At 53.7% G+C, this 27369-nt stretch overlaps 1 protein-coding gene across 2 annotated transcripts in view; it reads right to left on the reverse strand.

The window, feature by feature from the left end:
* ARHGAP8 (Rho GTPase activating protein 8) overlaps positions 1-27369 on the reverse strand; it is a 54728-nt gene that overhangs the window by 19974 nt on the left and 7385 nt on the right. Inside the window, exons 2-6 of one of the 2 annotated variants that reach the window (XM_040234563.1) lie at positions 17826-17945; positions 16300-16455; positions 12136-12223; positions 6674-6805; positions 2539-2625 (exon numbers count right to left, since the gene is read on the reverse strand). In XM_040234563.1, the coding sequence (XP_040090497.1) occupies positions 2539-2625; positions 6674-6805; positions 12136-12223; positions 16300-16455; positions 17826-17928 (566 nt within the window). In that variant the 5' untranslated portion in view covers positions 17929-17945. The remainder of the gene's footprint in view (positions 1-2538; positions 2626-6673; positions 6806-12135; positions 12224-16299; positions 16456-17825; positions 17946-27369) is intronic. The other variant, XM_040234564.1, reaches the window with a different exon arrangement.

The raw sequence follows: 27369 nt of genomic DNA on the forward strand, positions 1-27369 counted from the left end.
ACATATTACAATTAAGTAATCAAAAAAGGATAATAAAGAGCTTTTTAAATCGCACTAGCAGCTGACAGTTGGTACTGACTAGTGCCAGCAGGCCCTGCTCTAAACACTCCACACGTATTACGTCAGGGATTTGTTACGGCAATCGGATGACTTAAGGGGCATCATCAGCCTCAAGGGAAACAGGCAGAGACAGGCGGCGTCTACTGCCCAGGGTGACGATGGCCAAGGGGAAGCCCGGGAGGCCTGGCTCGTCCCCACATCACCTAGGCTGCCACGCTGCAACACAGCAAGAACAGGTGGGGTTTTTCCAAGCACTTTAGAGGCTTCTGGAACTCTTAGAGCTTTTCTAAGCTGAAGGACAGCACCAGGAAGCAGAGCATCTGAACGGCCTTCTTGGGCAGGAGGGTAACTAGGACTGGCTTCTTCGCTTCGTTACCTACAGCACCAGTCAGCTGGCGGGGAATTCCAGCGAAACGAAAGGAGCTCTCTGGCCACAAAAATCGCTCCCTTGCTTTTTAAATGGGTGCTGCCTTGAGTCCACTGTTTCAGCAATTGTCCCAAGCAGAGCTGTAGGTCCGAGAATGCGTGACCCTCTCTTGGGGTTTCCCTGGTGGCTCAGATGGTAAAGAATCTGCCTGCAACGGAGGAGGCCCATGTTCGATCCCTGAGTCAGGAAGATCCCCTGGAGAAGGGAATGGCAACCCACTCCAGTATTCTTGCCAAGAGAATTCCATGGGCAGACGAGCCTGGGGTGGCAACAGTCCATGGGGGGGTCGTAAAGAGTTGGATACAACTCAGCGATTAACACTACTCCTCTCTAGGCCAGGCTCTCTGGGGTGAGGTTGGCAGCTAATGGGAAGGAAGGGCTCAGACCCATGGCAGGGCAGCCCCCAGACCTCAACTGCACCACCTCCTAAGAAGCTTCAGTTCCAAAGGAGATCAGACTCAAACCTTCCACGGCTTCTCGATCTGGTCTGAGGGGTGGCACAGTTTATTACCAGGAAGAGGATCTCAGAGCTCCCCAGAAGCCCCTCCTCCAAGTGGTGATTCTGCACAGCCTAGAAAACACACAACTGCTCCCCTGGGAGGGCCCCGGACTCTGCATGCTGAGGGTGAGGGCTGCGTGGTGGGGGCAGGCACAGGGTTCCTCTCAGAGCCGCCTCTCACCACCAGTCGCGCTGGGAAGTCCTCGTTCAAGTCCCAGAGCTGGCCTGGAAAGCGGAGGGGGCCTCAGACAGCGACCTGGGGTCACAGAAGGGTTTGTGCACACAGGTGAGCACTTGTACACGTGTATTCACTCGCCAAGTGAGAAGCGAGCGGGCTGGAGGGACCCTGAGAGGTGCCACAGTACAAAGGCTGTGGGAGCGACTCACTGAGAGGCCACGGCCGCTGTGTAACAAACGATCACAGAACTAAGGGCTGAAAACAACATTAGCTTATCCTGCAGGTCTGGGGTTCAGAAGTCCAACACAGGTCTCACCTGAGGGTCCCAATCTCCCTCGTCCCACCCAAGGCCCCTTGCACTGGGAGCCCCTCCGTCCGGCAGGCATGGGGCTGGAGCTGCTGTATGAAAGCCATGTCTAGGGGCCTCCGCCCCGTCCACCCCGTCACGTGGCCCTGTGCACACGGTGTGTGCTGAGTGCCTGCAGTCCACATGGGGGCAAAGCAGAGGGGCCATGTGGCCCTGGCAGAGCCCCTCCACCCTCGCCACCCCTGCCTGGCCTCTGCTTCCCAACATGGAGGCAGAAATCATCCCACAGGGAGAGCCCAGATGCAGAAGAGGAGGGCTAAAGTCACCGCTCTTTTGTTGAAGAGTCAGGCCTTTGGCTGGACGTGCCAGGCCAGGAAGGGCTCACCAGGCACAGGCTGCCCACACCTGCTGGTCCCAAAGAGAGGACGACCCCTGACCGGCTCCTGGGAGGTGACCCCCACGCCCTTGGGAGGTCCCGCTGATGACAGCATCTTTGCACCGGGGCCAACAATGTGATTTACGGCGAGGTCTTGCACCACACTGGGCCTGGCTAAGTGGACACCGAGCTCAGGTGAGCTTCTGGGGTGAGTGACACTCATCTTGAGCGGCACGCCAAGGCCCAGGGACCGAGCTGACCTGCACAAACCCTCCCTGCCCCAAACAAGGCAGCAGGGAGCTGGGCTTGGGCTGATGGCACACCTCTGCCTTTTCCAGACCCTATCCGCATCCTTCCCCTGTAAAGACTGGAACCATGAGTATGACCGCTTTCCCGAGTTCTGGGAGTCCTCGTGGGGAGTCCCTGACCTGAGGCGGTCTCAGGACCCCGACACGGGTGTGTATACACAATGTGGGTGCTCAGGAAAAGGGGGCTATAAAACGCTGGAGCCGACGTCACTGGGGGCGCGAGCCGAGGCTCCTGTTCATGACCATCAGCCCTGTGATCCGACATAGCTGGGGGGCGGGCAGGTACCCCAGATGCACGGGTGCCCCAGAGCAGGACTGCCTGGGTTTCCGGACGGGCCAGGCTGTCTGACCCCAGCGAGACCCTTGTGGAGAATGGCTCATACCTGACGAGGGGCTTCAGGATGGTCCACAGGATTCTGATGAGGTTGGTGGGGTGCACGACATACAGGGCCTTCAGGTTCTTCTTGTACCTGAGGAGGGAGACGGAGGGGGTCTCAGAGCACGCACACGGAGACACCTGGGCTGGAAAGAGAGCTGCAGTGTGGTGGCCTCGATGGCGAGTCTCAGAACCCTCTGTTCCTGGTCTTTTCTTTTTTATATTTTATTTATCTACTTATCCGGCTGCCTTGGGTCTTCGCGGCAGCGTGCAGGCTTAGTTGCTCCATGGCCTGTGGGATCTTAGTTCCCCAACCAGGAATCAAACCTGAGACCTTCAGCTTGGAAGGCGGACTCTTAAACCCTGGACCACCAGGATAGTCCCGACCTTCCGTTTCTGGACAGTCGATTTAAGGACATAGAAGGAGAGAATGAGGCCCCCATGCTCATCACTGGCAGTATGCACACAGCACTTTACAGTTTGCAAGATCAGAGCCCCCACTTATAGGCGCTCACACTGGGGCGGAGACACACTGGCAACTCGGCAGCAAGCCCCGCTCTGCAGGGAACTGACCTGGATGAGGGTGGAGCCGTGACCCCCCCAAACCCCACCATACGACAGCTCTAGGCACCCCCTTCAATGAGATGTTTCTTAGCTGACTTCCCTTCCTCTTTCGTGATTAATTCAGTCCAGAGCCATCACGCCGAGCCAAGAAGGCTGGCGTCCACCCAGGGCTGGAGGGAGGAGGTGGGCCCGCTGGGGTCTGTGACGCCAGCAAGGGGCTGGCAGCCTGGTGGGGAGGGGGTGTCCCAGAGGGAGAAGGGCATCCACACTCAGTTCAGCCAGGGACACCCTCAAGCCAGCTCTTCGCCCTTCAAAGAGCCGACTGCCAGAATTTCAGCCATTCAGGGAGTCAGCTGTGAAAAACAGCCGTTATTCAACAGTATCAACTCACAACGAAGTAAATCATATTAAACACAAAGGTCATGAACGGTCCAACCTCACTGATTCCTGATCACTCCATGACTTGTACTGTTTGCTGTGCCCCTGGGCTCCTTTGCCTGTTACATCCCAGGGTGGGAGAACCCACAAGAAGGGATGGCCATCCATTTCCTCCCAGTTCCGTGCCCAGCGGGGCCATGTGGGCCACTTGGAACTGGTCACAGTTGCAGGACCGACACCCCAGGAATCTGCAAACATTACCCATCAGTCTCCCCAAGCCCCTGCGAGCTGATTAGTAAGGCAGACACGAGCGAGGGGGGTGGACAGGAACTCCAGCACGAGGTGTCTGGGACCAGGCAGGCAGAGGATGGTGGGGGCTGAGAAGGGACCCGACATTTGCAACCAACTGTGGGAGCAAGAAGGGGGCAGCCATGGCGGCCTGGTGCGGGCATCAGCCCAGGGGGACACTGGCAGGAGCCCTGTGGGGTGGGGCAGCCGCAGCGGTGACAGAGCCTCAGCGAGTGAGAGGCAGCCACGCGATTAGTCAGAGGCAGGCCAAGTAACAGCGGTGGATTCCCAGGTGGCTCATGGTAAAGAATCTTCCTGCCAATGCATAAGACACAAGAGATGTGAGTTCGATCCCTGGATCGGGAAGATCCCCTGGAGGAGGAAATGGCAATGCACTCCAGAATCCTTTCTGGGAAATCCCATGGACAGAGGAGCCTGGCGGGCTACAGTCCATGGGGTCACAAAGAGTCAGACCCCACTGAGCACCTGAGCGTGCACAAAGGCAGTGGGAGCCAGGCTCTTACTGTTGGAGAAGAGATGTTACGAATGCAGAAAGGGAGAAAGCTAGAGTGAGCCCGGGTGGGGGACGGGAACTAGTATAGATGTCGGTGTGAACACACAGGTACCAGGAGAAACAGGCAAATGCTAACACGAAGACCCACGTCGACGTGTGCGTGTACGTGTGTCTACATACACGTACACACACACACCGCAACAGTCCGCTGACTCGCCTGCGAGCCGTAACAGCCCGGCAGCAACTAACACACTGCTTCCAGGCCCGGGTTCCCAGGAGCGTCCTCCCTTAAGAGGAACCAGGGACCAGAGAAACGGCGGATTCCTGGGCTGGGTGTGCGTGTGTGTGTGCTAAGCTGCTGTTAGTCGTGTCCGACTCTTTGCAACCCCATGGACTGTAGCCCGCCAGGCTCCTCTGTCCACGGGATTCTCCAGGCAAGAACACTGGAATGGGTTGCCATGCCCTCCACCAGGAAATCTCCCCGACCCAGAGATCAGACCTGCATCTCTGACATCCCCTGCAGTGGCAAGCGGGTTCTTTACCGCTAGTGACACCTGGGAAGCCACCTGGTGTGTGCCCGGAGCATCTCACTGTCCTAGAAAGTAAAGGAAGCGCTTGGAGGGACAGGGACGTGTCTGTGGGACATAGGAGCCAGGCTGAAGCTCACCTGGCCAAATTTCAACAATTTGAGCATTAGGATAAATATAGTCATGGATTATAAACTATTGAATAAAATGGGAGATCCCAAGCCCGTACGAATATAAATAAACCGAAAGAGGAAGCTCTTGGGCACGGTAAAATGCCAACTAAGAGCCCCAATCACCATTTGTCACTCATCTTAATAATAATTAAGCCAAGAAATGGCAAGGGAGGCAAAAGCTAGCACATGAAACTGATATTTAGACAGTCTCAGAGTATCTCCTGAAGGAATATTAATTAATTACCAGAAAAAAAAAAAAAAGTCTTGCAATTCGAAAGGAGGAAGTCGCAGTGACTTTCAGGTAGTCCAAGGACCCAGAGCACAGCTGTTACTTTAAGGCCGGACCCCGGGGCCACGATGGGCCGCCCCTCCTCTCCCTCCTGCCGGAAGGAGCCTCCCAGATCCCGGGGACCAATGACAGCACACTTCACCAGCTAAAGCCGCCCCACTCCAGCCACGTAGAAGGACCTGTCAGCCCTCGACACCTCGGCCTGGTGACCTATCTGAACCCCAGTCCATCTAGCCTGACCATCCCTCGCAACGAACATATAAAAACCACCCCCAACACGGTCCCAGCGGGGACTTCCTCGACCTGCCTCGTTCGGGTCTGGGAACCCCGCCCCGGAGCGCTTCGCCATTAAAGCCTGTTAGACACTCTTTTGGTGTCCTGGTCATCTTTACCCAACAGTTACAAAGTCCATCCCTATAGGAAGGTGGACTCTATCAGGTGCCACCCATGGCAGGAGCACCGGCACTCCTAGAAAGGGGTCAGGTACATTCCTGGGTGGATGGTTCTTGCTTAAAGGAGAAGCCTGGCAGAACAGTTTGGAAGATGAGAAGTCAAAAGCAGAGGGAGCAGAAAAAGATGCAGGAAACCCACTGTATCTTTGTAGTGATGTTGGTAATGGTGGATGGAAAAATCTCTGCTGTATAAATTGCATCCAATTCGACTTGGAGCTCTGCTTACATACCTCCACCGACAGGGAACTCACTACCTCTAGCAGGCACTCCACTATCAGGTGGCTTTGAGGCCTAGGATGCCCCTCCTTTTGGCTTCCATCAAGCCAAGATCTATAATCTTACTCTTGCCCCCAGTCCACCTGTGAGAGAAGTGGGAGAAACAAAAGAAGTTCGCTACCTTCCATTTGAAAATGTATCTGTTTTCGCTCAAGACAGGCATATACACATATCCTTCCACTGTCAGCCTGAGCTTCTGGAAAAGATCGCTTTGAAAATGTCATTTGCTTCTTCTCAAGAATCATGGGGTTTCCCAGGTGGCGCTCGTCATAAAGACCCTACCTGCCGATGCAGGAGATACAAGAGACGTGTGTTTGACCCCTGGGTTAGGAAGATCCCCTGGAGAAGGAAAATGGCTACCCGCTCCAGTGTTCCTGCCTAGGAAATTCCATGGACCGACGAGTCTGGCCAGCTCCAGGCCATGGGGTCACAAAGAGTCGGACATGGCTAAGCAGGCACGCACCAAGAGTCTTGCACGGCTGCACACCCAGCCCTAAATGACAGTGCTGGACAGAGGCCCCTGGCCCTGAGGGGTGCTCACCCTAATGCCCCGCTTGGCCCTCTGGGTCCCTCCCTTGCCCACTGCACAGCCGGGACCCCTCCTGTCACCCAAGCTTCCCCCTCACTCAGCCAGGAACCTGAGGTTCCCCTTCACCCCACCCAAGGCTGGAGGGCACCCACCTCCTGTCAAACTCCTTGTAGGCGCTCTGGAGCCAGCGTAGGGATGGCTTGTTCTGGCTGTTCAGCCCATAGTGGAAGTAGACGATGGTGTAGTCGCTCTCCACGTACTGGTCCAGCGTGTACTTCAAATACCTGGGCACAGAGTGCAGGACACAGTTATGAGCATCTCACGTTGATCAAAACCAAATATGCCTTCCCTGTAACGGAGCTGTGGTCACCCAGCAGGTGCCAACGCTGGGCCACGGGGGACGCTTCCAGCTCAATGCTGAGAATCCACCTGCAGGGGGCCTCGTCGTCATTCCTTTCTCTTTCTTGTTTGGCTGTGCTGTGCAGCTTGCGGGCTCTTGTGTGGCATATGGGAGCTTAGTTCCCTAACCAGGGATCAAAAACAAGCCCCCTGCATTGGGAGCACGGAGTTTTAACCACTGGACTGCCTGGGAGGTCCCCTATTCTGATTTCTTAGATGATAACTGAGGCTTAGAGATATTAACTAACTTACCTAACTTTTCCCTCCCTCCACAGCCAGGAAGTGGATGTGATGGCTTGAAAGTGGCCCCCAGAAGACATCCAACGTCAAATCCCCACAACCCACGAACGTGGCCTTACTTGGAAAAGGCTCTTAGTAGACGTGATTAAGAAAAGGATCTTAAGAGCAGTTAATCCTGGATTATCCAGTTCAGTTCACTTCAGTTCAGTCGCTCACTCATGTCCGACTCTTTGCGAACCTATGGACTTCAGCAGGCCAGGCGTCCCTGTCCATCACCAACTCCAGGAGCTTGCTCAAACTCATGTCCATTGAGTCGGTGATGCCATCCAACCATCTCATCCTCTGTCATCCCCTTCTCCTCCTGCCTTCAATCTTTCCCAGCATCAGGGTCTTTTCCAATGAGTCTGCTCTTCACATCAGGTGGCCAAAGTACTGGAGTTTCAGCTTCAACATCAGTCCTTCCAATGAACATCCAGGACTGATTTCCTTTAGGATGGACTGGTTGGATCTCCTTTCAGTCCAAGGGACTCTCAAGAGTCTTCTCCAACACCACAGTTCAAAAGCATCAATTTTTTTGGTGCTCAGCTTTCTTTATAGTCCAGCTCTCACATCCATACATGACCACTGGAAAAACCATAGCCTTAACAAGTTAGACCTTTGTTGGCAAAGTAATGTCTCTGCTTTTTAATATATTGTCTAGGTTGGTCATAACTTTCCTTCCAAGGAGTAAGCGTCTTTTAATTTCATGGCTGCAGTCACCATCTGCAGTGATTTTGGAGCCCCCAAAAATAAAGTCTGACACTGCTTCCACTGTTTCTCCATCTATTTGCCATGAAGTGATGGGACCAGATGCCATGATCGTAGTTTTCTGAATGTTGAGCTTTAAGCCAACGTTTTCACTCTCCTCTTTCACTTTCATCAAGAAGCTATTTAGTCCTTCTTCACTTTCTGCCATAAGGGTGGTGTCATCTGCATATCTGAGGTTATTGATATTTCTCCCAACAATCTTGATTCCAGCTTGTACTTCATCCAGATCAGCGTTTCTCATGATGTATTCTGCATGTAAGTTAAATAAACAGGATGCCTTGATGTACTCCTTCTATTTGGAACCAGTCTGTTGTTCCAAGTCCAGTTCTAACTGTTGCTCCCTGACCTCCATACAGGTTTCTCAAGAGGCAGGTCAGGTGGTCTGGTATTCCCATCTCTTTCAGAGTTTTCCACAGTTTATTGTGATCCACACAGTCAAAGCAAGAATCCCTTAGAAGAAATGGAGTAGCCATCATGGTCAACAAAAGAGTCTGAAATGCAGTACTTGGATGCACTCTCAAAAACGACAGAATGATCTGTTTGTCTCCAAGACAAACCATTCAATATCATGGTAATCCAAGTCTATGCCCCAACCAGTAATGCTGAAGAAGCTGAATTTGAATGGTTCTATGAAGACCTACAAGACTTTCTAGAATTAACACCCCAAAAAGATGTCCTTTTCATTATAGGGGACTGGAATGCAAAAGGAGGAAGTCAAAAAACACCTGGAATAACAGCAAATGTGGCCTTGGAGTACAGAATGAAGCAGGGCAAAGACTAATAGAGTTTTGCCAAGAGAACGCATTGGTCATAGCAAACACCCTCTTCCAACAACACAAGAGAAGACTCTACACATGGACATCACCAGATGGTCAACACCGAAATCAGATTGATTATATTCTTTGCAGCCAAAATGGAGAAGCTCTATACAGTCAGGAAAAAAAAAAACAAAAAACAAAAAAACAGAAGCTGACTGTGGCTCAGATCATGAACTCCTTATTGCCAAATTCAGACTGAAATTGAAGAAGGTAGGGAAAACCACTAGACCATTCAGGTATGACCTAAATCAAATCCCTAATGATTATCCAGTGGAAGTGAGAAATAGATTTAAGGGACTAGATCTGATAGACAGGGTTCCTGATGAACTATGGACAGAGGTTCGTGACATTGTATAAGAGAGAGGGAGCAAGACCATTCCCAAGAAAAAGAAATGTAAAAAAGGAAAATGGCTGTTTGAGGAGGCCTTACAAGTAACTGAAAAGAAGAGAAGTGAAAAGCAAAGGAGAAAAGGAAAGACATACCCATTTGAATACAGAGTTCCAAAGAATAGCAACGAGAGATAAGAAAGCCTTCCTCAGTGATCAGTGTAAAGAAATAGAGGAAAACAATAGAATGGGAAAGACTAGAGATCTCTTCAAGAACTAAGGGAACATTTCATGCAAAAATGGGCTCGATAAAGGACAGAAATGGTATGGACCTAACAGAAGCAGAAGATATTAAGAAGAGGTGGCAAGAATACACAGAAGAACTGTACAAAAAAGATCTTCACGACCCAGATAATCACGATGGTGTGATCACTCACCTAGAGCCAGACATCCTGGAATGTGAAGTCAAGGGGGCCTTAGGAAGCATCACTATGAACAAAGCTCGTGGAGGTGATGGAATTCCAGTTGAGCTATTTCAAATCTTAAAGGATGATGCTGTGAAAGTGCTGCACTCAATATGCCAGCAAATTTAGAAAACTCAGCTGTGGCCGCAGGACTGGAAAAGGTCAGTTTTCATTCCAGTCCCAAAGAAAGGAATGCAAAAGAATGCTCAAACTACTGCACAATTGCACTCATCTCACATGGTAGCAAAGTAATGCTCAAAATTCTCCAAGCCAGGCTTCAACAATATGTGAATAGCGAACTCCCTGATGTTCAAGCTGGTTTTAGAAAAGGCAGAGGAACCAGAGATCAAATTGCCAACATCCGCTGGATCATGGAAAAAGCAAAACATCTCTTTCTGCTTTATTGACCATGCCAAAGCCTTTGATTGTGTGGAATAAATGGGGTGGGGGGGCGGACACTAAATGCAGCCTCTCACATCCTGGTAAGATGGCTCAAAAGAGGAAAGTCACAGAGCAGAGTCGGCCACAAGAAGACAGAGGCAGAGCAGAGAGCAATGTGGCCACCAGGCCAGGAGGGTGTGAAATCGCCGACAGCTACCCCACCAGAAGCTGCAAGAGGCAAGAAATGTTCCTCTGTTGGAGGCGAAGCTTCCTCTGGGGGGACTGTGGCTCCGCTGACACGACTCCCGGCCCCCCATGACTGGGGGAGAATCAACGTGCTGCTTTATACCACTCAGAGTTTGGAGATTTGTTGCAATGGCCACAGGAAACTGACACCGAGGATGGACTGGGATTCAAACCCGGGACTAACTCAGCCCCTCCACTTCAGATGACTTGCTGTCCGGCTGTCTGTCTAGAAGCAAGCGATTCCTCCTTTTCAGATCTGCTCCTAATGTGCTTTCTCTTGGGCTTCCCAGGTGGTGCTAGAGGTAAAGAGTCCGCCTGTCAATGCAAGAGACGTGGGTTCGATCCCCTGGGTTGGGAACATCCCTTGGAGGAGGAAGTGGCCACCCACTCCAGTGTTCTTGCCTGGAGAATCCCATGGACAGAGGAGCCTGGCGCGCTACAGTCCTTGGGGCCAAAGAGTCGGACACCACTGAGTGTGCACTCGCACGTCTTCGTTTTCCTGGAAAGTAGACCCGCTTCTGTCATGGGACCACACTCCACGGGACAAACTACAAATCCCACGGTCAGTCTCCGGGCTGCAGTGCGTGTTCCTTCCTGGCCACGTGCACGTGACCTGCCTGAAAAGCCCTCATCCAGCCACCTGCGCTTGAGCTGCAGCTGGAGCTCTCCTGACCCCATCAGCAATCTGGCTCCCGACGTACAGCTGGTTTGGCCAGGTTCTTGTACCTCAGGTGGGCTGAGCCATTCGTCATCTAGAAAGCACAGCTCGTGATTAATCCGGCCCGGTGCTCCAGGAATGCAGGCACGGCTTCTCTGAGTTGGTGGTGGGACCGCAGCCGCCTTCCCTGGGAGCCAGGCAAACACAGCCCGCCAGAGCCCAGGGGCCGTTCTATCTTCAGCAGCTGGTGGAGGACCCAGCAAACTAGTCGGATGCCTGGGGTCCCGGGAATTCTCACAAAGCAAGCAGCGTGAAGGCTTCCGGACACTTTTACGATCCAACTGTGCCTTCGTTCACTTGGGAGTTTGGGGCTCCAGGCCACAGTCGTGGCATTGAGCTATGGCTGGGCTTTTGTAGTCGAGAGAAAAGTGGTGGGTCTAGAAGCAGTGACAGCAGAGTTCAGGCCCCCGAGCCGTCCCAGCAGTGGGTGTCTGCCCTGGGCCAGACTTCGCTCCTCTGTCCCTCACAAGGGGACAGACATTCCCAGGGATGCCCAGCACTGGGTGGGGCTTGACCAAGTGAGTGAAGAGTCATTGGCACATGGTTGGAGAGCAGAATCCGACGGCTGAGGGGGAAATGCCCGGGACATGGTGTCCAGGGAAGTCACACGGGCCCGGCAGGCAACCTGGGCAGGGACTCGGCCCCCAGCAGGACCCACTAGGTGGAAGGGAACTTCACTTGATTTCAAGCAGCCTCGGTGGCCTCAGCACGCAGCTTTCTCCTCCCCGGGCCGAGCCTCTCACCAGACCCGAGGCCGCCTGCTGACCGGGGCGACGCCGGGCGGGAGCTTTGCAATGGGGACCTCGCCAGCTCTCCTGATGCTCTCAGGGTCCGGCCGGGGAGGGGGCCCTGGGGCCAGCTCAGCCGCACAGAGCAAATGGAGAGCCCCCAGGGACAGGGCGGAGGACGAGGCCCGCGGGTCAGGGGCAGTGGGGAGGGCTGCCTCCTGAGCAGACACAGAGGGCGGCCTGCGTGGCTTGGAGGGGTGCAGGCGTCGGTCCTGCAGGTGGGACTGTCAGCTGGCACTGATGACACCCCCTCGGGGACCCGAGCGCCCATCAGTGTCTGTCAACCTTTGACCCCGAACATCCTCTCTGTGCTGAGAGTGATGGAGAGGCCCCTGCCAGTGAGAGGGACACACGTGGGTGGGGGGGTGCCTATGGAGGAAGGGCAGGGGGGGGGGGGGGCATGGAGGGGGCACAGGACAGACTTACTCCAGCAGCCGCCTGTGGTTGAGCTCGTGGGAGGGGGGCATCCGGCAGCAGCAGAACGTGATGACTCGTCTTCCAAAGCGGTCCTCCCCTGCGGGGCAGACGGGTGTGAGCCCCGGTCCAGGCCTGACACCAGAGGTGGCCGTCTCCCCCCACGCCCTCCGGCCATCACCAAAGACGGCCTCTGTCCAGCCCACCTGAGCTAAGAGGCGCAGGCAGCCAGGGTGAGCACCTGCCAGATGGGTGCTGCTACCTGAGGCTCTGGGTGCCTCGGCCAAGGTTGCCGTCACCACCCCCTGCGCCCCAGAGCCCACTGCTGAGCCCGGGGCTCAGACGAGGTCCCACAGTCATTTCCTGACTGGTTACAGAAAGGCCGTGCGTGTGCGCTCAGCCGTGTCCGACCCTATGGACTGTAGCCGGCCCGGCTCCTCTGTCCACCGGATCCTCCAGGCAAGAGTACGGGGGGTGGGGTGCCATTTCCTCCTCCAGGGGATCTTCCCAACTCGGGGATCGAACCCACATCTCCTGCACAGGCAGGTGGATTCTTTACCACTGAGCCCCCTGGGAAGCCTACAGGAAGAGTATCAGAAAGCAGAAAGGTGCCCTTCCAGAAGTGTCCGAGACTCTGAACTCACTGTAACTCACCGTAAACAAGTATTTACAGCCGTTGTCAGATGTTTACTTAAAATAAGAAGAAACGACAGCAGAGCACCTTCATTCCTCCACCCACCCCACCCCAGCTCTGAAAGGCAAGGCGTCAAACTCTCACGCCCAGCCAGGACGGCTGTTTGTTATTTAAGGCACATCCGCTTCTCCCGGGAGCCGCAAGCCACTCCGACCTTCAGAATGCGAGAGTCATTTTGGTTTCCAAAGACAGCGGCCTTTTCACAGGTTCCTTGAGAATTCTGGTCATGGTTTCTGTTTGTTTAGAAGGCACTTGTTGAAAGGACTGCCGGGGGCCCAGGCGTTTATCTGCTTCCCTTGCCAGCTGGGCATTTCCGTCTGGGCACAAAACCTTCGATGGCTGTGCCTAGAGGCACAAAGTGTTTCCTGAACGATGTTTCTAGCATCGAGGCGGCCAGGCTCCACAGCTCACCTGAGCCTGTGCTCACCTGTGAGAGGGAAGGACTTTGCTTCTGAAGATGTAAACTGTTTTGTGCAGAGACTGGAGGAATAGGGAATTAAATGCCCCTGGCGCTGAAAGAGAAGGTCGACCTCCACGCTGAGATGTCAGCGTAGGAACCAGACCAAGTGGAGAGTCTTGGCGATGTGCTGAGTGGTCAACGGAAGGCCAGGCCAACAGACACTCACTGTGGGCTCACTGTGCACCCAGCTCTGGAGAGAAAAGGCCAGACATGGTCCCCACTGACCCACGGTCTGCAGTTGAGGGGAAAGGACAGTGATAGGGTGCTGGGGGTCTTGGCTCAGCTCTGCAATCCCCTCTCTGAAAACCTTCAAGGGCTCCAGCAGCCACATCCACCTCCGCAGGGACTTCCCAGATTGGGGGGGGGGGGTCGCTATCCTCCACAGGCTGGCCCCCACTTCAGACACCAGCTATGCGTCAAGGGTCTCCAGGCCTCCCTATTTTTGTCCAGCTGCCTATAGATTCCGAGGTTCCCACTACCCGCCTCACAACTGATCACTCACTGGCTCACAGAACTCTGGAAAGCACTAGACATCCAATCACCTTTATTATAAAGGATACAAGTCAGAACCAGGCAAGAGGGGAGACGCACCGGGGAGTCAGGCAGCCCTGGGCCAGCCTCTCTGCAACGTGGGGATAAGAGACCTGACTTTGGGGGGAACAGGAAGGCCTGCACTCGTAGTTGGAATAAAGCCTTGCCGAGCTGGCACACAGCAGGCGCTCCATAAAGGTGGCCCATTAGTCACCACACGCTGGAAGGATGGTGGGTGCGTGCACGTGTGCTGTTTCATCGGGGGTGAGAAAAACCGAGGTCCAGAGACGCCAGGTGAGCGTCAGAGCTGGGCTCCTGCTCACGGCTGGCTGGCTTCCGGGGCAGCGCCCTCAGGCCGGCCTCCTCTGCCCCCGACATTCCCAACAAGGAGGCCGTCACAGCCCCAAAGCTCCCGCAGCCCTGAGGAACCCCCGGGACCCTGAGGCTCCCGCCCACTGAGCAGTTGTGAGGCATTTGTGTTAACCACCCCCATCAGGATAAGTCAGTGCCTCCCGCTCTCCAGTGACACAGGCCAGTGTATGGAAAACGGGCTAGAAAATTGTCATATGGGAGGAAATGAAAACTATCAATAAAATGCAAACTCTACAAGGCACCGGTTTAATTCACGACCCCATCTTCTCCCCTCACTGGTTCACAACACAACATCACTCACAGTCTCCAAGACAGAGGAGCCCCGTTTCTGCAGAAAGAAATGAGTCCCGTGCCGTGACCCGTGACATGCCCGCCACCATCCATCACCAGCTCCGAGAGAGAAGGACGGTTAAAATGCACAATAAAGGCACAGCGACCTCCCCGGGACCAATGAGGGAGCGTGTCTGGGTTTTAAGGTTGCTAACCTTTTACTGCGGGAGTGAAAGGGGATTCGCAGACTCATTTTGTCTGTGTCCTGCAGGAAAAGCCCAGCCAGGGTCTGAAGGGTTGTGAGGAGTGCTCCAGCCGTGAGGATGCAGACTGGACGCCAGCAGGACCAGGTCTGGCGCCTGCCTCTATCTCTTCTCTGCCGCTCACCTCTGACCCTCGGATGGAACCTCCACTCTGACCACCCTGCTTTCCAACTTCTTAATCTCACCCCTGAGCTCACAGCCCCAGACCCAGACTGCAGTTTCAGAAAGTGACCACTCCGTAAAGTAGTTATTTTTTACTTCTTATTTTTGGCTTGCGGGATTTGTCAGTTCCCTGACCAGGGACAGAACCTGGGCCCTTGGCTGTGAGAGCATGGAATCCTAGCCACGGAACTGCCAGGGAATTTCCTAAGATATTTCTGTATGCATGTATGTAGTCCTGGCTGTGCTATGCAGCACATACGATCTTATGGGAGGATCCCAACCAGGGATCCAACCTGTGCCCTGCATTGGAAGTACCGTTTTGCCCACTGGACCACCAGGGAGGTCCCTCCCTAAAATATTTAAATCAGTGCTATCTTGAGACTTGAAAAGTCTTCAAAGCTCCCATTTGGCCAAATACATAGTTCTTTAAGTAATTATGAGAGATCATTCAACAATTACTTTTGACAAGACGCTCTGGTTCTGGGCATGGTCCTGACATTCAGCAGGTAGGGGAGGCAGCCCCTGGGAGAAGAATTAGGAGGCAGCTTGGTGGGGGGATGTCTGGTATACCTGAAGTGGGCCCCTTGGTGGGTGGCAGGCCTAAACTGTCACATGCCACCTGCTGGAGGAGCAGGAGAAGCGTCCATGTCCTGAGCTGTGTCCCCCGGGTCCTCTGGCTGCAGAGGAGAGTGGACCTGAGATGGGGCGAGGGGACACAGCTGGACGCCAAGGTGAGGCCTGGGAGGAGGGGCCAGAGGGCTGGTCCTCAGGGAGGGAACCCCGGGGTCTGCTCTCCCTGGGCGCCCCAACTGGAAAAGCCACGGGCTCACCCAGTCTCAGACCAGGACTTAACAGCAGGAACAGCCTGGTCCCGGCATGCAGAGGGCAGGTCATGGGACTTCTCAGCATCCCTCACTGCGTGAGAGCCGGTTCCTACGAGAAATGTCCTCGGATGCGTATCTCCATACAGTCTATCGGCTGTGTCTCTGGGGACCCTGACCAACACGCTGCCTGTGTGAGACATGCATGTGAGTGGCATGGCCCTGATTCCTCAGGGAAAATAAACGTGACGCAAGAGGCTCCCTTCTGGCCAGCTGCTGGGCGTGGGGCCGCTCGCTCCTGAGTTTGGCAGAGGTTTGCTGCGTTTGCTGAGCGGCAGCATAACAGTATCCTCGGTCAGTAAAGCAATCCGTTTAATTCCGGCCTGTGCTCTTTATAGATGCTGCCTGGTGGCTACTCAGAGCACTGGGACGATGAGCACTCAGACAGCTGCGCCATGTGCATTTGCAAAACACTGGTGGGTACTTTCTGCTGCGGTTGTCACGCTATGAGCACAGCCCTGCCGAGCCCACCACACACCGCAGGCCCTCAGGAAGGCCGGCGCAGCAGCGCTCCAGGGGACCAACCACCCCGCAGGGACTCACCTGCCACCTGCAGGATACCGTGTCGGGCCACGTCATAGAAGGGGTGGTTCAGGCTCAGCTCGGGGTCCGGGCCAGCCGGGGGCGCCACAGAGGGTGCAGCTGAGGGCCTTCTCGCGGCACCCAGGGCAGCGGCCTCCTCCTCATCTCTCTGCAGCTCTGCGGCAGACAGCAGGGTCAGAGGAGGGTCACTGCATTCCTCAGGAAGGAGGACAGCGAGGGAGCTGCCTGAGGCCTTTTAACAGGACACACACCTCGCCTTGCTGTGCACCCACTATGCCTACCTCTATGGGTGACACTATGCGCCCACTCTGTGCACCCACTACATGCCTGCCTCTGCTGTGCACCCACTATGTGCCCACTCTGCACCCACTACATGCCTGCCTCTGCTGTGCACCCACTATGCGCCCACTCTGTGCACCCACTACATGCCTATCTCTGCTGTGCACCCACTAAGCGCCCACTGGGTGTGTACCCACTATACGCCCATCGGGTGTGTACCCACTATACGCCCATCTCTGCTGTAAACCCGCTACCTGCCCGCTCGCTGTGCACCCACTATGTGCCCATCTCTGCTGTGCACCCACTATGCACCTGCTCAGTGTACACCCCATGGAAAGAGTAAAATGGGTGAAACAAACCCGGGGGCTGGAGACTGTCCCTCCGCACTGATAGCAGGGGTAACTGAGGCTCAGAGGAGAGAATGACCCTGGGGTCACAAGGTGTGGCCTGAACCTGATTTCCCAGCTCCGAATTCTGACTTGGGCCCTTCCTGAGAGATGCTGACACCGGTGGCCGACAGGAGGCTGTGGCTGGGGTGAAAGGCAGTAGCTGGGGTCTCTGTGCTATGAGGCAGGAAGAAAGGGCTGCCTGCTGAAGTTTAGTTTTAGTACAGAAGGTTCCTTCATACAAAACAAATCCAGGTTCCTTCAGGAATGTTTTCAGTTGGAAAAGGAGCGGGAACTTCACATTTCGGGTGAATATTGTGACCACGAAATTTAAGTCTACCCAGAAATCCACGGTGGGACCTTGCTTGGAAACAGTGTCTTTAGAGACGAAGTGAATTAAGGTGAGGTCACGTTGGATCAGGGTGGACCTTAAATCCAATGTCATGTCCTTACAAGAAGGGGAAAAGGGCTCCCCTGGTGGAGCAGCAGTTAAGAACCCTTCTGCCAGTGCAGAGGACACAGGTCCAATCCCTGCTCCAGAAAGGTCCCACGTGCCTCCAGGCAATTAAGCCTGTGCCCCACAGCTGCTGAGCCCCTGCACCGCACCTACCAAGGCCCACGTGCCTAAGCCTCTGCCCCACATGAGAGCAGCCACCCAAATGAGCGGCCCACACACCCTAACAAGGAGTGGCCCCTGCTTGCCGCAAGCAGAGAAAGCCTGGGAGCAGCAGTGAAGACCCAGCACAGCCGAAACTCAAAATAAAGAGATCTTTAAAAAAAAGAAGAGGAAAGGACACAGAGCCCTGGAGAGAAAACCGCCAGTCTCCTACCGGGATGGGGCTGGAAGAGAGCATACTGTACCTATTTCGGCCAGCTCCTCCAGGTCCAGCCCAGACATGCTTTGCTGGGGCGTAGGGCAGCCTGGAGGCACGGTCCGGACACCGCCTCCGGAGGATCCAGGCATGGGGTCCTTCCGACACCCTGAGGGAGAAGCACATTGAATCGGCGAACGTTTACCGTGAGGAATAAGGGAGCGCCCTTCACGTGGCCTGCTTGCTCTTCAATTTCCCTCCTTGACAAAGAAAAAGCAGCCACCTCCGATTTGCCTGGACCTCAGGTCACTTTCGTGTTTGGCTTTCAACCTGCCCAGCGCACCCCCTTCACCCCCGACCCGTGGGAAACTTGCCCCTCGAGGAACCACATGAGGTCCTGGGAGCTGGACCCCTGGACGGGAGCCCACCCCATGTCTGGGCTCCTATATCCGACCTCATCCTCTGCAGGTCCTGCCCACTAAAGAGTGCACGTGGACGGGGCACCCCCTGCCCAACAGCCCCCTGTCCCAGAAGAGCAGGGCAGAGGGCAGTGGGTGGGGGGGGGGAAGGGATGTGGAGAGAGAACAGCACCTCCAGGGCCAACACACTTCGAGGACATCTTTGCTTCTTCACCACCGTCTCACAGATTCACACACTCACTCCTGTACCCGCTTTACGGATAGGGCAACTGAGGCCGGCAAAGATCACTTAGAGCTGCACAGCAGGTAATCACCACCAGCTAAGAGTTTGCCACCTGGTTATTCTGTGCCCTGGAGGCTGACGCAAAACCTGTGCAGATCTTTACATTACTATCCAAACGGCAGAATATTCTGGTACATAAAAAGGAATGAAGTATGGACACCTGGTACGACATGGATGGTCCTTGAAAACAGTGTGCTAAGTGAAAGGAGGGCATGGAACCCACTCCAGAATTCTTATCTGGAGAATCCCCATGGACAGAGGAGCCTGGCCAGCGACAGTCCATAGGCTCACATAGAGTCGGACACGACTGAAGCAACTTGGCACGCATGAAGGAAGCCAGAGCACAAAAGATGACGAGTCCGCAGAATGAGTCCATTCTAGAAAAGTCTGGAGCAGGCAGGCCCACAGAGACAGAGGGTAGCCATTGGGTACTAGGATGTGGGGCGGGCAGAGATTAGGGAGGTGGCAGCAAAGCAGGGTGGACCCTTTTTGAGGTGAAGAAAATGCCCTAAAATTGACTATGGTGATGGCTGCCCATGTCTGCAATTACACTAAAAACCGCAGAACTATAAACTGGTAAATTACATATTGTGTGAATTATATCTTAGTAAAGGTGTTGTGTAAAATGAACAGTGCTAGGTGAAAATGGCACATACAGTTTGGTCTAGCTTTTGAGTAGTGAAAAGAGACATAGGACATTGCTTTTATTTATTTACTTATGTCTATTTTGTCATGCCTCACGGCTTGTGGGATCTTAGGTTCCCTGACCAGGGATTGAACCTGGGTCCCGGCAGTGAAAACTGGTGAGTCCTAACTGCTGGACTGCCAAGGAAGTCTTCAGAACATTGTTTTTAAAATGCTGGCTTCTATGAGTTCTAGAATTAGGATTTATAAATCCATTTATTTTTCCATGTTTGTCCCTTTTTCATTTTTGCAAAAGCCTGTATTACACTTAATGTAAGGTTAAGTTATATAAACTAAATTAACAAAGTTTTATGAATAAAAAACATTTTAAACCTTGACGTCTTTTAAAAAAAAAAACGCACTTAGTAGCTAAGTGCCATTTTCCATCTTATTTTACAGATGGGAGAACTGAGGCAGAGATCAGGGAGCCAGCCCCTGAAGGGAAGTGTTGTGGGACTCCAGGACAATGGCCACAGATACAAAGAGCAGAGGGTCAGGGTTGGGGGAAAGGAGGGAGAGGCCAGCACCCCCTCCAGGGGGACCCCTCAGAGCCAGCTCAGTGAGGCTGCACCTGCCCACTTTGGGGGAGAAGTCAGAGTCCGTGCTGGTCTGCAACAGCTGCCAATGTTCAAACACTGCAATCTAATCTAAAATGAAAAAAAAAATCTGTATGCCCCAAACTCCACAGTTCCACACATCCAGCAGAATGTGTACATCTGTGCGACAAAAGACGTGGGCTGGAGTGTTCTGAGCTGAAGCACTAAAACAGCCCCAAACTGGAAACGACCCGTGTCCACAGACAGTGAAGGGAGCTGTCGGTGTGGACGGTACGTCTCAGGGGTGAGGATGGTGTCGGGTTATGTAGGAGAATGTCTTTATGCTCAGATGCTGAAACAGTCAGCAGAGGAGGCAGGAGGGCTATACCACCTTGTAGGAGTTCAGCTAAGAGAGAAAGACAGAGAAAGCCCATAACGGATGGCACCAATTTCCAAATCAAGGGGAAGAGCAGGTGTTTTCTTACGTTTCTGCACTCAGAACAATTTTCTTAAAAACAGCTGGAGACAGAAGGAAGGCAGGAGGGAGAAGCCCTTGCCTGGCTCCATCACCCTGTTTGTCAAAGAACAAAGCTGAGGCCCGTCAGTTGCAGACAGTGGCTCAAGGTCACATAGGGCGTCATCCTCAGGGCGCCTCCCAGGACTCCTGTCTCAAGAGTTTCTCTCTCCTGACACCAGTGAGCCTGAGGTTTTGGCGTATCCCCTCTGAGAGCTCTCCACGATCTGGGGGCCATGTCACCAGGGCCTGTTTCCTGGTGTCCAGTTTCAACCAGCCTCCTCCCTGCCCTCTGCCGCTGTGAACCCTGCCAGCTGCTCCCCTGGGGGCAGGGGGGGGCACTCTGCCGTCCCAGATGGTTGTGTGGCTTTGCCAAGGGTTGCGCCCTGTCTGGGCTGAGGTGTTGCAAGAGCCTGGCTGGCTGCAGGTGGAAGACCCTGGGCAGGGCACAGGGGGAGAGCCCACGAGAGGGGGAGGGGTGGGAAAGAGGGGCAGAGAACCCAGGAGCAGAGGGGTGAGGGTTCATGGGTCACTGGCACACCCTTCTACAAGTCCCGCCCCCCGACACGTCCTGGCTCCTCTGTGCCTGCAGTTCAGGGGGGCAGGGGGGCCTCACTGCGATGCCCCTTTTAACACCAGCAGTCCAGATGCTAGATCAGCCCCTCCAACAGCCCACACTTAGACCAGTGATTGGGCCTGCCTCCACCTCTGCCTGTAGACCCCCGTTGCACCCCTGCCCAGGGCCTGCCTTGCCTGCCTTCTTCAGATGCCACAGCTCCGGAGGTGGGGTTGGCTGGGGGTGCAGTGTGCACACAGGATCGGGTTTTCTCCTGGGATCATGCAGGGCACGGAGTACCAGGCAGGGGAAGCCTCACCTGGGCCCCCCGCCCACCCTCTCCGTGTCAGGAACACAGGGCTGCCTTCCAAATCCTGCATTCCCCAAGCTGGGGAGGGAGGGGACTGGGAGGGCAGCAGGGGTGAGCCCAGGCCTGGGCCTCTGTACCCAGGCCGGGCAGGGGCCCCCACCCCACCTGCTGCAGTGAAAGTGAGAAAAGAAACTCAATCGTCTACACCCACAGCTCTGGACCCGCTGGGGCGATCGGTCTGCTGGGAGCCCTGGCGAGGTGATCCTGGTCACCAGAGAGCCCGGATGCCTGGCACAGGGGCCTGGGGGGCTGCAGCCTGTCCTGTGGGGGGCTCAGGGCCACCCACTCATTCCACTGACAGCTCATTACAAGCGGGAGGGGCTCCCGAGGTTTGAAGATGGGAGGGGGGCACCCTGTCGGCAGCCCACACTGAGCGCCCGAGCTCCCAGCCTTGCATGTCCGCCTTGGCAGTCCAGCCTGTTACAAACAGCTTGGGAGCAACCAGCTGAGGGCACCGGGGGGAAGCCAGGCACAGGGGTGCCTGATTGGAAATACAGGGGCTGCTTCCTGGGGGCCTGCCCACCAGGGGAGGAAAACACATCCAGAATATTCTTGCTTCAAAGCCTCGTGGGAGGCAGACACCAGGGTGAGCCACCAAGGGGCCCCAGGCCTCCCCCTTGGCCGCCCGAGTGGTGGGGTTGGGGGAGCTCTGGCCAATCCAGGAGCACAGCCTGAAGCCCGCGACCCCCCGAGGCGAAGAAGGCTTTATTTTAACTCCAGACTTTGCCGCAACACCAAGAGTGCTTGTCACTCCTGTTTTTCCCTTTGCAAGCTCAAAACTTTCACCCAGCTGCCTATCTCAAACAGCACAGGCAGCGTTATCTGTTTTGAAGTTTGTGCACCAGGGCCTGAGCGTGTCACACACAATCCGTGCTTTGTTGTGGTGGCGGAGGGCTGGGGGGGAGGGTAACTGTCGGGCTGAGCGGGCCCCACAGGCCCATAGTTGAGGGACATAGAAGGCTTACCTGCCATCGTGGGCTGCTCCCCGGGCTTGGATCAGGGCCTGGGGGCCCACCTTGGCCCCCTGATGCATGTGCTCAGGGGGACCCCACCCGGTGTGGGACAGACACATGGCCAGGGCAGGGGAAGGAAGACCCTCCCCCAACCCAGCCCCATGCTGCCCAGGCGGTCCTCAGGGAGGCCAGCGTCCTGCTCCCATCAGGCCCCGCAAAGCTGCTCTCCAGGCCCAGGAGCCCCATGTGGCTCTGATGGGTCAGGAAGGCCCTTGGAGCTGAGGGTTCTGCACCAGCCTTGTGATGGTTGGTTTTATACGTCAACTTGGCTGGGCTACGGTGCCCAGCTGTTTGGTCAAACACCAGCCTAGATGTTGCTGTGAAGGTGTTTGTGGATATGATTAACATTTACAGTCAGAATCAGAAAAGGAGTACGCCAAGCCTGTATATTGTCACCCTGCTTATTTAACTTCTATGTAGAGTATGTCATGCGAAATGCCGGGCTGGGTGAATCACAAGCTGGAATCAAGATTGCGGAGAAATACTGACAACCTCAGATATGCAGATGACACCCAGTAATGGCAGAAAGTGAGGAGAAACTAAAGAGCCTCCTGATGGAGTGAAAGAGAAGAGTGAAAAAGCTGGCTTGAAACTCAACACTCAAAAAACTAGGATCACAGCATCCAGTCCCATCACTTCATGGCAAATAGATGGGGAAAAAGTGGAAACAGTGACAGATTTTATTTTCTTAGGCTGCAAAATCACTATGAATGGTGACTGCAGCCACAAAATTACAAGATGTTTGCTCCTTGGAAGAAAAGCTGTGACAAATCTAGACAGCTTAATAAAAAGCAGAGACATCACTTTGCTGACAAAAGTCCATCTGGTCAAAGCAATAGTTTTTCCAGTAGTCATGTACAGATGTGAGAGTTGGACCGTAAAGAAGGCTGAGGGCTGAAGAATTGATGCTTCTGAACTGTGGTGTTGGAGAAAACTTGAGAGTCCCTTGGACTGCAAGGAGATTAAACCAATCCATCCTAAAGGAAATCAGTCCCGAAAATTCAATGGAAGGACTGATGCTGAAACTGAAGCTCCAATACTATGGCCACCTGATGCGAAGAGCTGACTCATTGGAAAAGCCCCTGATGCTGGGAAAGACTGAAGGTAGGAGAAGAAGGGGACAACAGAGGACGAGATGGCTGGATGGCATCACTGACTTAACAGACATGAGTTTAAACAAACTGAGAGATACTGAAGGACAGAGGAGCCTAGTGTGCTGCAGTTCAAAGGGTCAGAAAGAATTGGACATGACTTGGTGACTGAACAACAAACCTCACAAATGGACCCTTTCTCCTCGGTGGCAGGTGTCAGAGCACCAGCTCCATCACCCCCGGACGCCCTCACCCTCCACCTGGGTCCACACATGTCTCATCTCCTCCCTGGGCCTCTCACTGCCAAGCCCTTTCCCTCTGAGCCAGGAATCACAGCCCCAGGTTGGGGGACATGGGTGCCAAGGTGCCACCAGCATTGCGAGGCTGTGCCAGCTGGAGCTGCAGACCAGGGGCACCAGCACGCAAAAGAGGCTTCTGACCACCTGATGGCTCTAATTATAATTCATAGCAAAATGGTTTGTTGCTATAAAAATATATTTGCACATTACACAAATAGACCCTCACAGCAATTACCCTAATGCTGTAGTTACAAATTATTACCTACTTAGCTTGGGCAAATCAGCACCAGACCTAATTTGAGTGGCGCAGGCGATGTGTGGGGCACACAGAGTGAGAGCCTACCCCCATATTTGCATAGCCCCGCTCCCCGCTCAGGACGGAGGCGCTGATGAGAGGCTCTGTGCGGAGGGCTGGGTGGGCTCAAGGCCATCCAGCGCTGACCCCGTATCGACAGGGAGGGCACCCAGGGAGAAAGGGGCTGGCAGGGTCCCATCAGGGCAGGGGTGCAAGTCCAGGCGTGAGGGGAGGGGCTGAGAAGGGGGCCATCACTAAGCTGGGACCCCAAGGTCTCGGGGTACACCCCATCAAGAGCAATTTTCACCCTTTTGTCTCAGCGATGTCGCAGATTTACAGATACAGACCCCCACTACCCACTCTTCATCATGAACACCACGGACGCTGGCGAGAAGGCAGATGTAGACTCTTCTCGCAAGCAGGGGGCCCGAAGCCGCTGGAGCTGGGCATGACAGCTGGATGAAACACCCAAAGGTGGCAACAGCAAGGTCCCAACGAGCTCCGACCTGCTGCACGACCCTCTCGGAGGCCTGCCCGCAAGTGCCGGGGTGCTGGGTTGAAAAGACAAGCTGGGGTCGGGTGGGGGTCTGCTGAGCGCTGCTGGGGCCGCCCACCCCCTCCCGTGGTTCTTGTAGACACCAACCTCAAGACTGGGGGCCGCTCCCCTCCCCAGCATCCCTGTGGCCCTGCCCTTGGTACCCAGGTGCTTGCTCAGGTGTGCACCTCTCTCCTGCACGGCCCTCAGGAGCGCATCTCATACCTCTGCACTCCACCCCCGCTGTCTCTGCTCCAGCCTCACAGGCCTCAGGCCTGGGCCTCAAACAGACCAGGCTGTTCTTGTGTCAGGGCCTTTGCACTTGCTGTCCCCTCTCCCTGCAACACACGGCGACCGCAGGGAGTAAGCGATCCATATGGTTCCTGTTACGACCATTGGCTCAAGTCCAAGTTAGTCATTCAGGCTGAATTCAAATCTGCCTCCTCACCGGTCCCCTTGGAGGTGGGATCCACGGGGAGAAACCTCTCCTCCACCTTCAGATCCTTCTGTATAGGAAGATCTGGTTACAGTTTAGCCAGGTCAAATAAAGACTTTCCCTTTGGAAGAGAAGCTATGGCACATGTAGACAGCATATTAAAAAGCAGAGACATCACTTTGCTGACAAAGGTCCATATAGTCAAATCTATGGTTTTTCCAGTAGTCATGCCCAGATGTGAGAGTCGGACCAAAAAGAAGGATGACTGTTGAAGAACTGATGCTTTCAAATTCTGGTGCTGGAGAAGACCGTTGACAGCTCCTTGGACAACAAGATCAAACCAGTCAATACTAAATGAAATCAACCCTGAGTATTCACTGGAAGGACTGATGCTGAAGCGGAGGCTCCAATACTTTGGCCACCTGATGCGAAGAGCCGATTCATTGGAAAAGACCCTGAGGTTGGGAAATTTTGAGGGCAGGAGAAGAAGGGGAAAGCAGAGGATGAGATGGTTGGATGGCATCACCGACTCAATGGACATGAGTTTGAACAAACTCTGGGAGATGGTGAATTACAGGGAAGCCTGGAGTGCTGCAGTCCACGGGGTTGCAAAAAATTGGACACGACTGAGCAACTGAACAACAACAATGAAGCCAGAGAGAAAAGCACCCCAAGTCCCGGGGGAGGATCAGGCCACGCATACTTTCCACAGCCAGGGACCTGATTCTGCCCACTCTATATCTGGTCCAGAGACCCCTCTTTACCATGAAGTGTTGACCCCCAGCCCCTGCACTGGCACTGTGAGCAAGCAGAACAGAGGAAGAGTCAGGGGGATGGGTTCCAGCCCGGGTCATTCCTACTCAGGGGGCCTCCTCAGTGAGGCCAGTCCACCTCCTCAGACACTACTTCCCTATCTGTGAAATGGGCACAAACCCTGCCCTCCACCAGTGCCACAGTGAGGATATACAGTCCAGATGTGCCATCACTCTGAAAGGTTGGGCACTCCAGAGGCAGGTGCACAGTAATGGTCAGCAGGGCTGTGCAAGCCAGGCGGTGACCAGAGGACAAGATTAATCTTATTCAGATCCTGATATAAAAGAACTTATGTACGGTCCAACTCTCACATCCATACTGGAAAAACCATAGCTTTGACTCTGGACCTTTGACTATGAATAGAGTCCATGACTACGGACCTTTGTCAGCAAAGTAATGTCTCTGCTTTTTAATATGCTGTCGAGGTTGGTCATTCTAGGAATCAGCAAACTAAAATGGACTGGAATGGGTGAACTTAACTCAGATGACCATTATATCTACTACTGTGGGCAGGAATCCCTCATAAGAAATGGAGTAGACATCATGGTCAACAAAAGAGTCTGAAATGTAGTACTTGGATGCAATCTCAAAAATGACAGAATGATCTCTGTTCATTTCCAAGGCAAAGCATCCAATATTACAGTAATCCAAGTCTATGCCCCAACCAGTAACGCTGAAGAAGCTGAAGTTCTATGAAGACCTACAAGACCTTTTAGAACGAACACCCAAAAAAGATGTCCTTTTCAGTATAGGGGACTGGAATGCAAAAGGAGGAAGTCAAGAAACACCTGGAGTAACAGGCAAATTTGGCCTTGGGATGCAGAATGAAGCAGGGCAAAGACTAATAGAGTTTTGCCAAGAAAATGCACTGGTCATAGCAAACACCCTCTTCCAACAACACAAGAGAAGACTCTACACATGGACATCACCAGATGGTCAACACCGAAATCAGATTGATTACATTCTTTGCAGCCAAAGATGGAGAAGCTCTATACAGTCAACAAAAACAAGACCGGGAGCTGACTGTGGCTCAGATCATGAACTCCTTATTGCCAAATTCAGACTTAAATTGAAGAAAGTAGAGAAAACCACTGCACCATTCAGGTATGACCTAATTCAAATTCCTTATGATTATACAGTGGAAGTGAGAAATAGATTTAAGGGACTAGATCTGATAGATAGAGTGCCTGATGAACTATGGAATGAAGTTCATGACATTGTGCAGGAGACAGGGATCAAGACCATCCCCGTGGAAAAGAAATGCAAAAAAGCAAACTGGCTGTCTGGGGAGGCCTTACAAATAGCTGTGAAAAGAAGAGAGGCGAAAAGCAAAGGAGAAAAGGAAAGATATAAGCATCTGAATGCAGAGTTCCAAAGAATAGCAAGAAGAGATAAGAAAGCCTTCTTCAGCAATCAATGCAAAGAAATAGAGGAAAACAACAGAATGGGAAAGACTAGAGATCTCTTCAAGAAAATTAGAGATACCAAGGGAACATTGCATGCAAAGATGGGCTCGATAAAGGACAGAAATGGTATGGACCTAACAGAAGCAGAAGATATTAAGAAGAGGTGGCAACACAGAAGAACTGTACAAAAAAGATCTTCACGACCCAGATAATCACGATGGTGTGATCACTCACCTAGAGCCAGACATCCTAGAATGTGAAGTCAAGTGGGCCTTAGAAAGCATCACTATGAACAAAGCTAGTGGAGGTGATGGAATTCCAGTTGAGCTATTTCAAATCCTAA

Source organism: Oryx dammah, unplaced genomic scaffold, assembly GCF_014754425.2.
Source record: "Oryx dammah isolate SB20612 unplaced genomic scaffold, SCBI_Odam_1.1 HiC_scaffold_29, whole genome shotgun sequence".
Classification (NCBI taxonomy): domain Eukaryota; kingdom Metazoa; phylum Chordata; class Mammalia; order Artiodactyla; family Bovidae; genus Oryx; species Oryx dammah.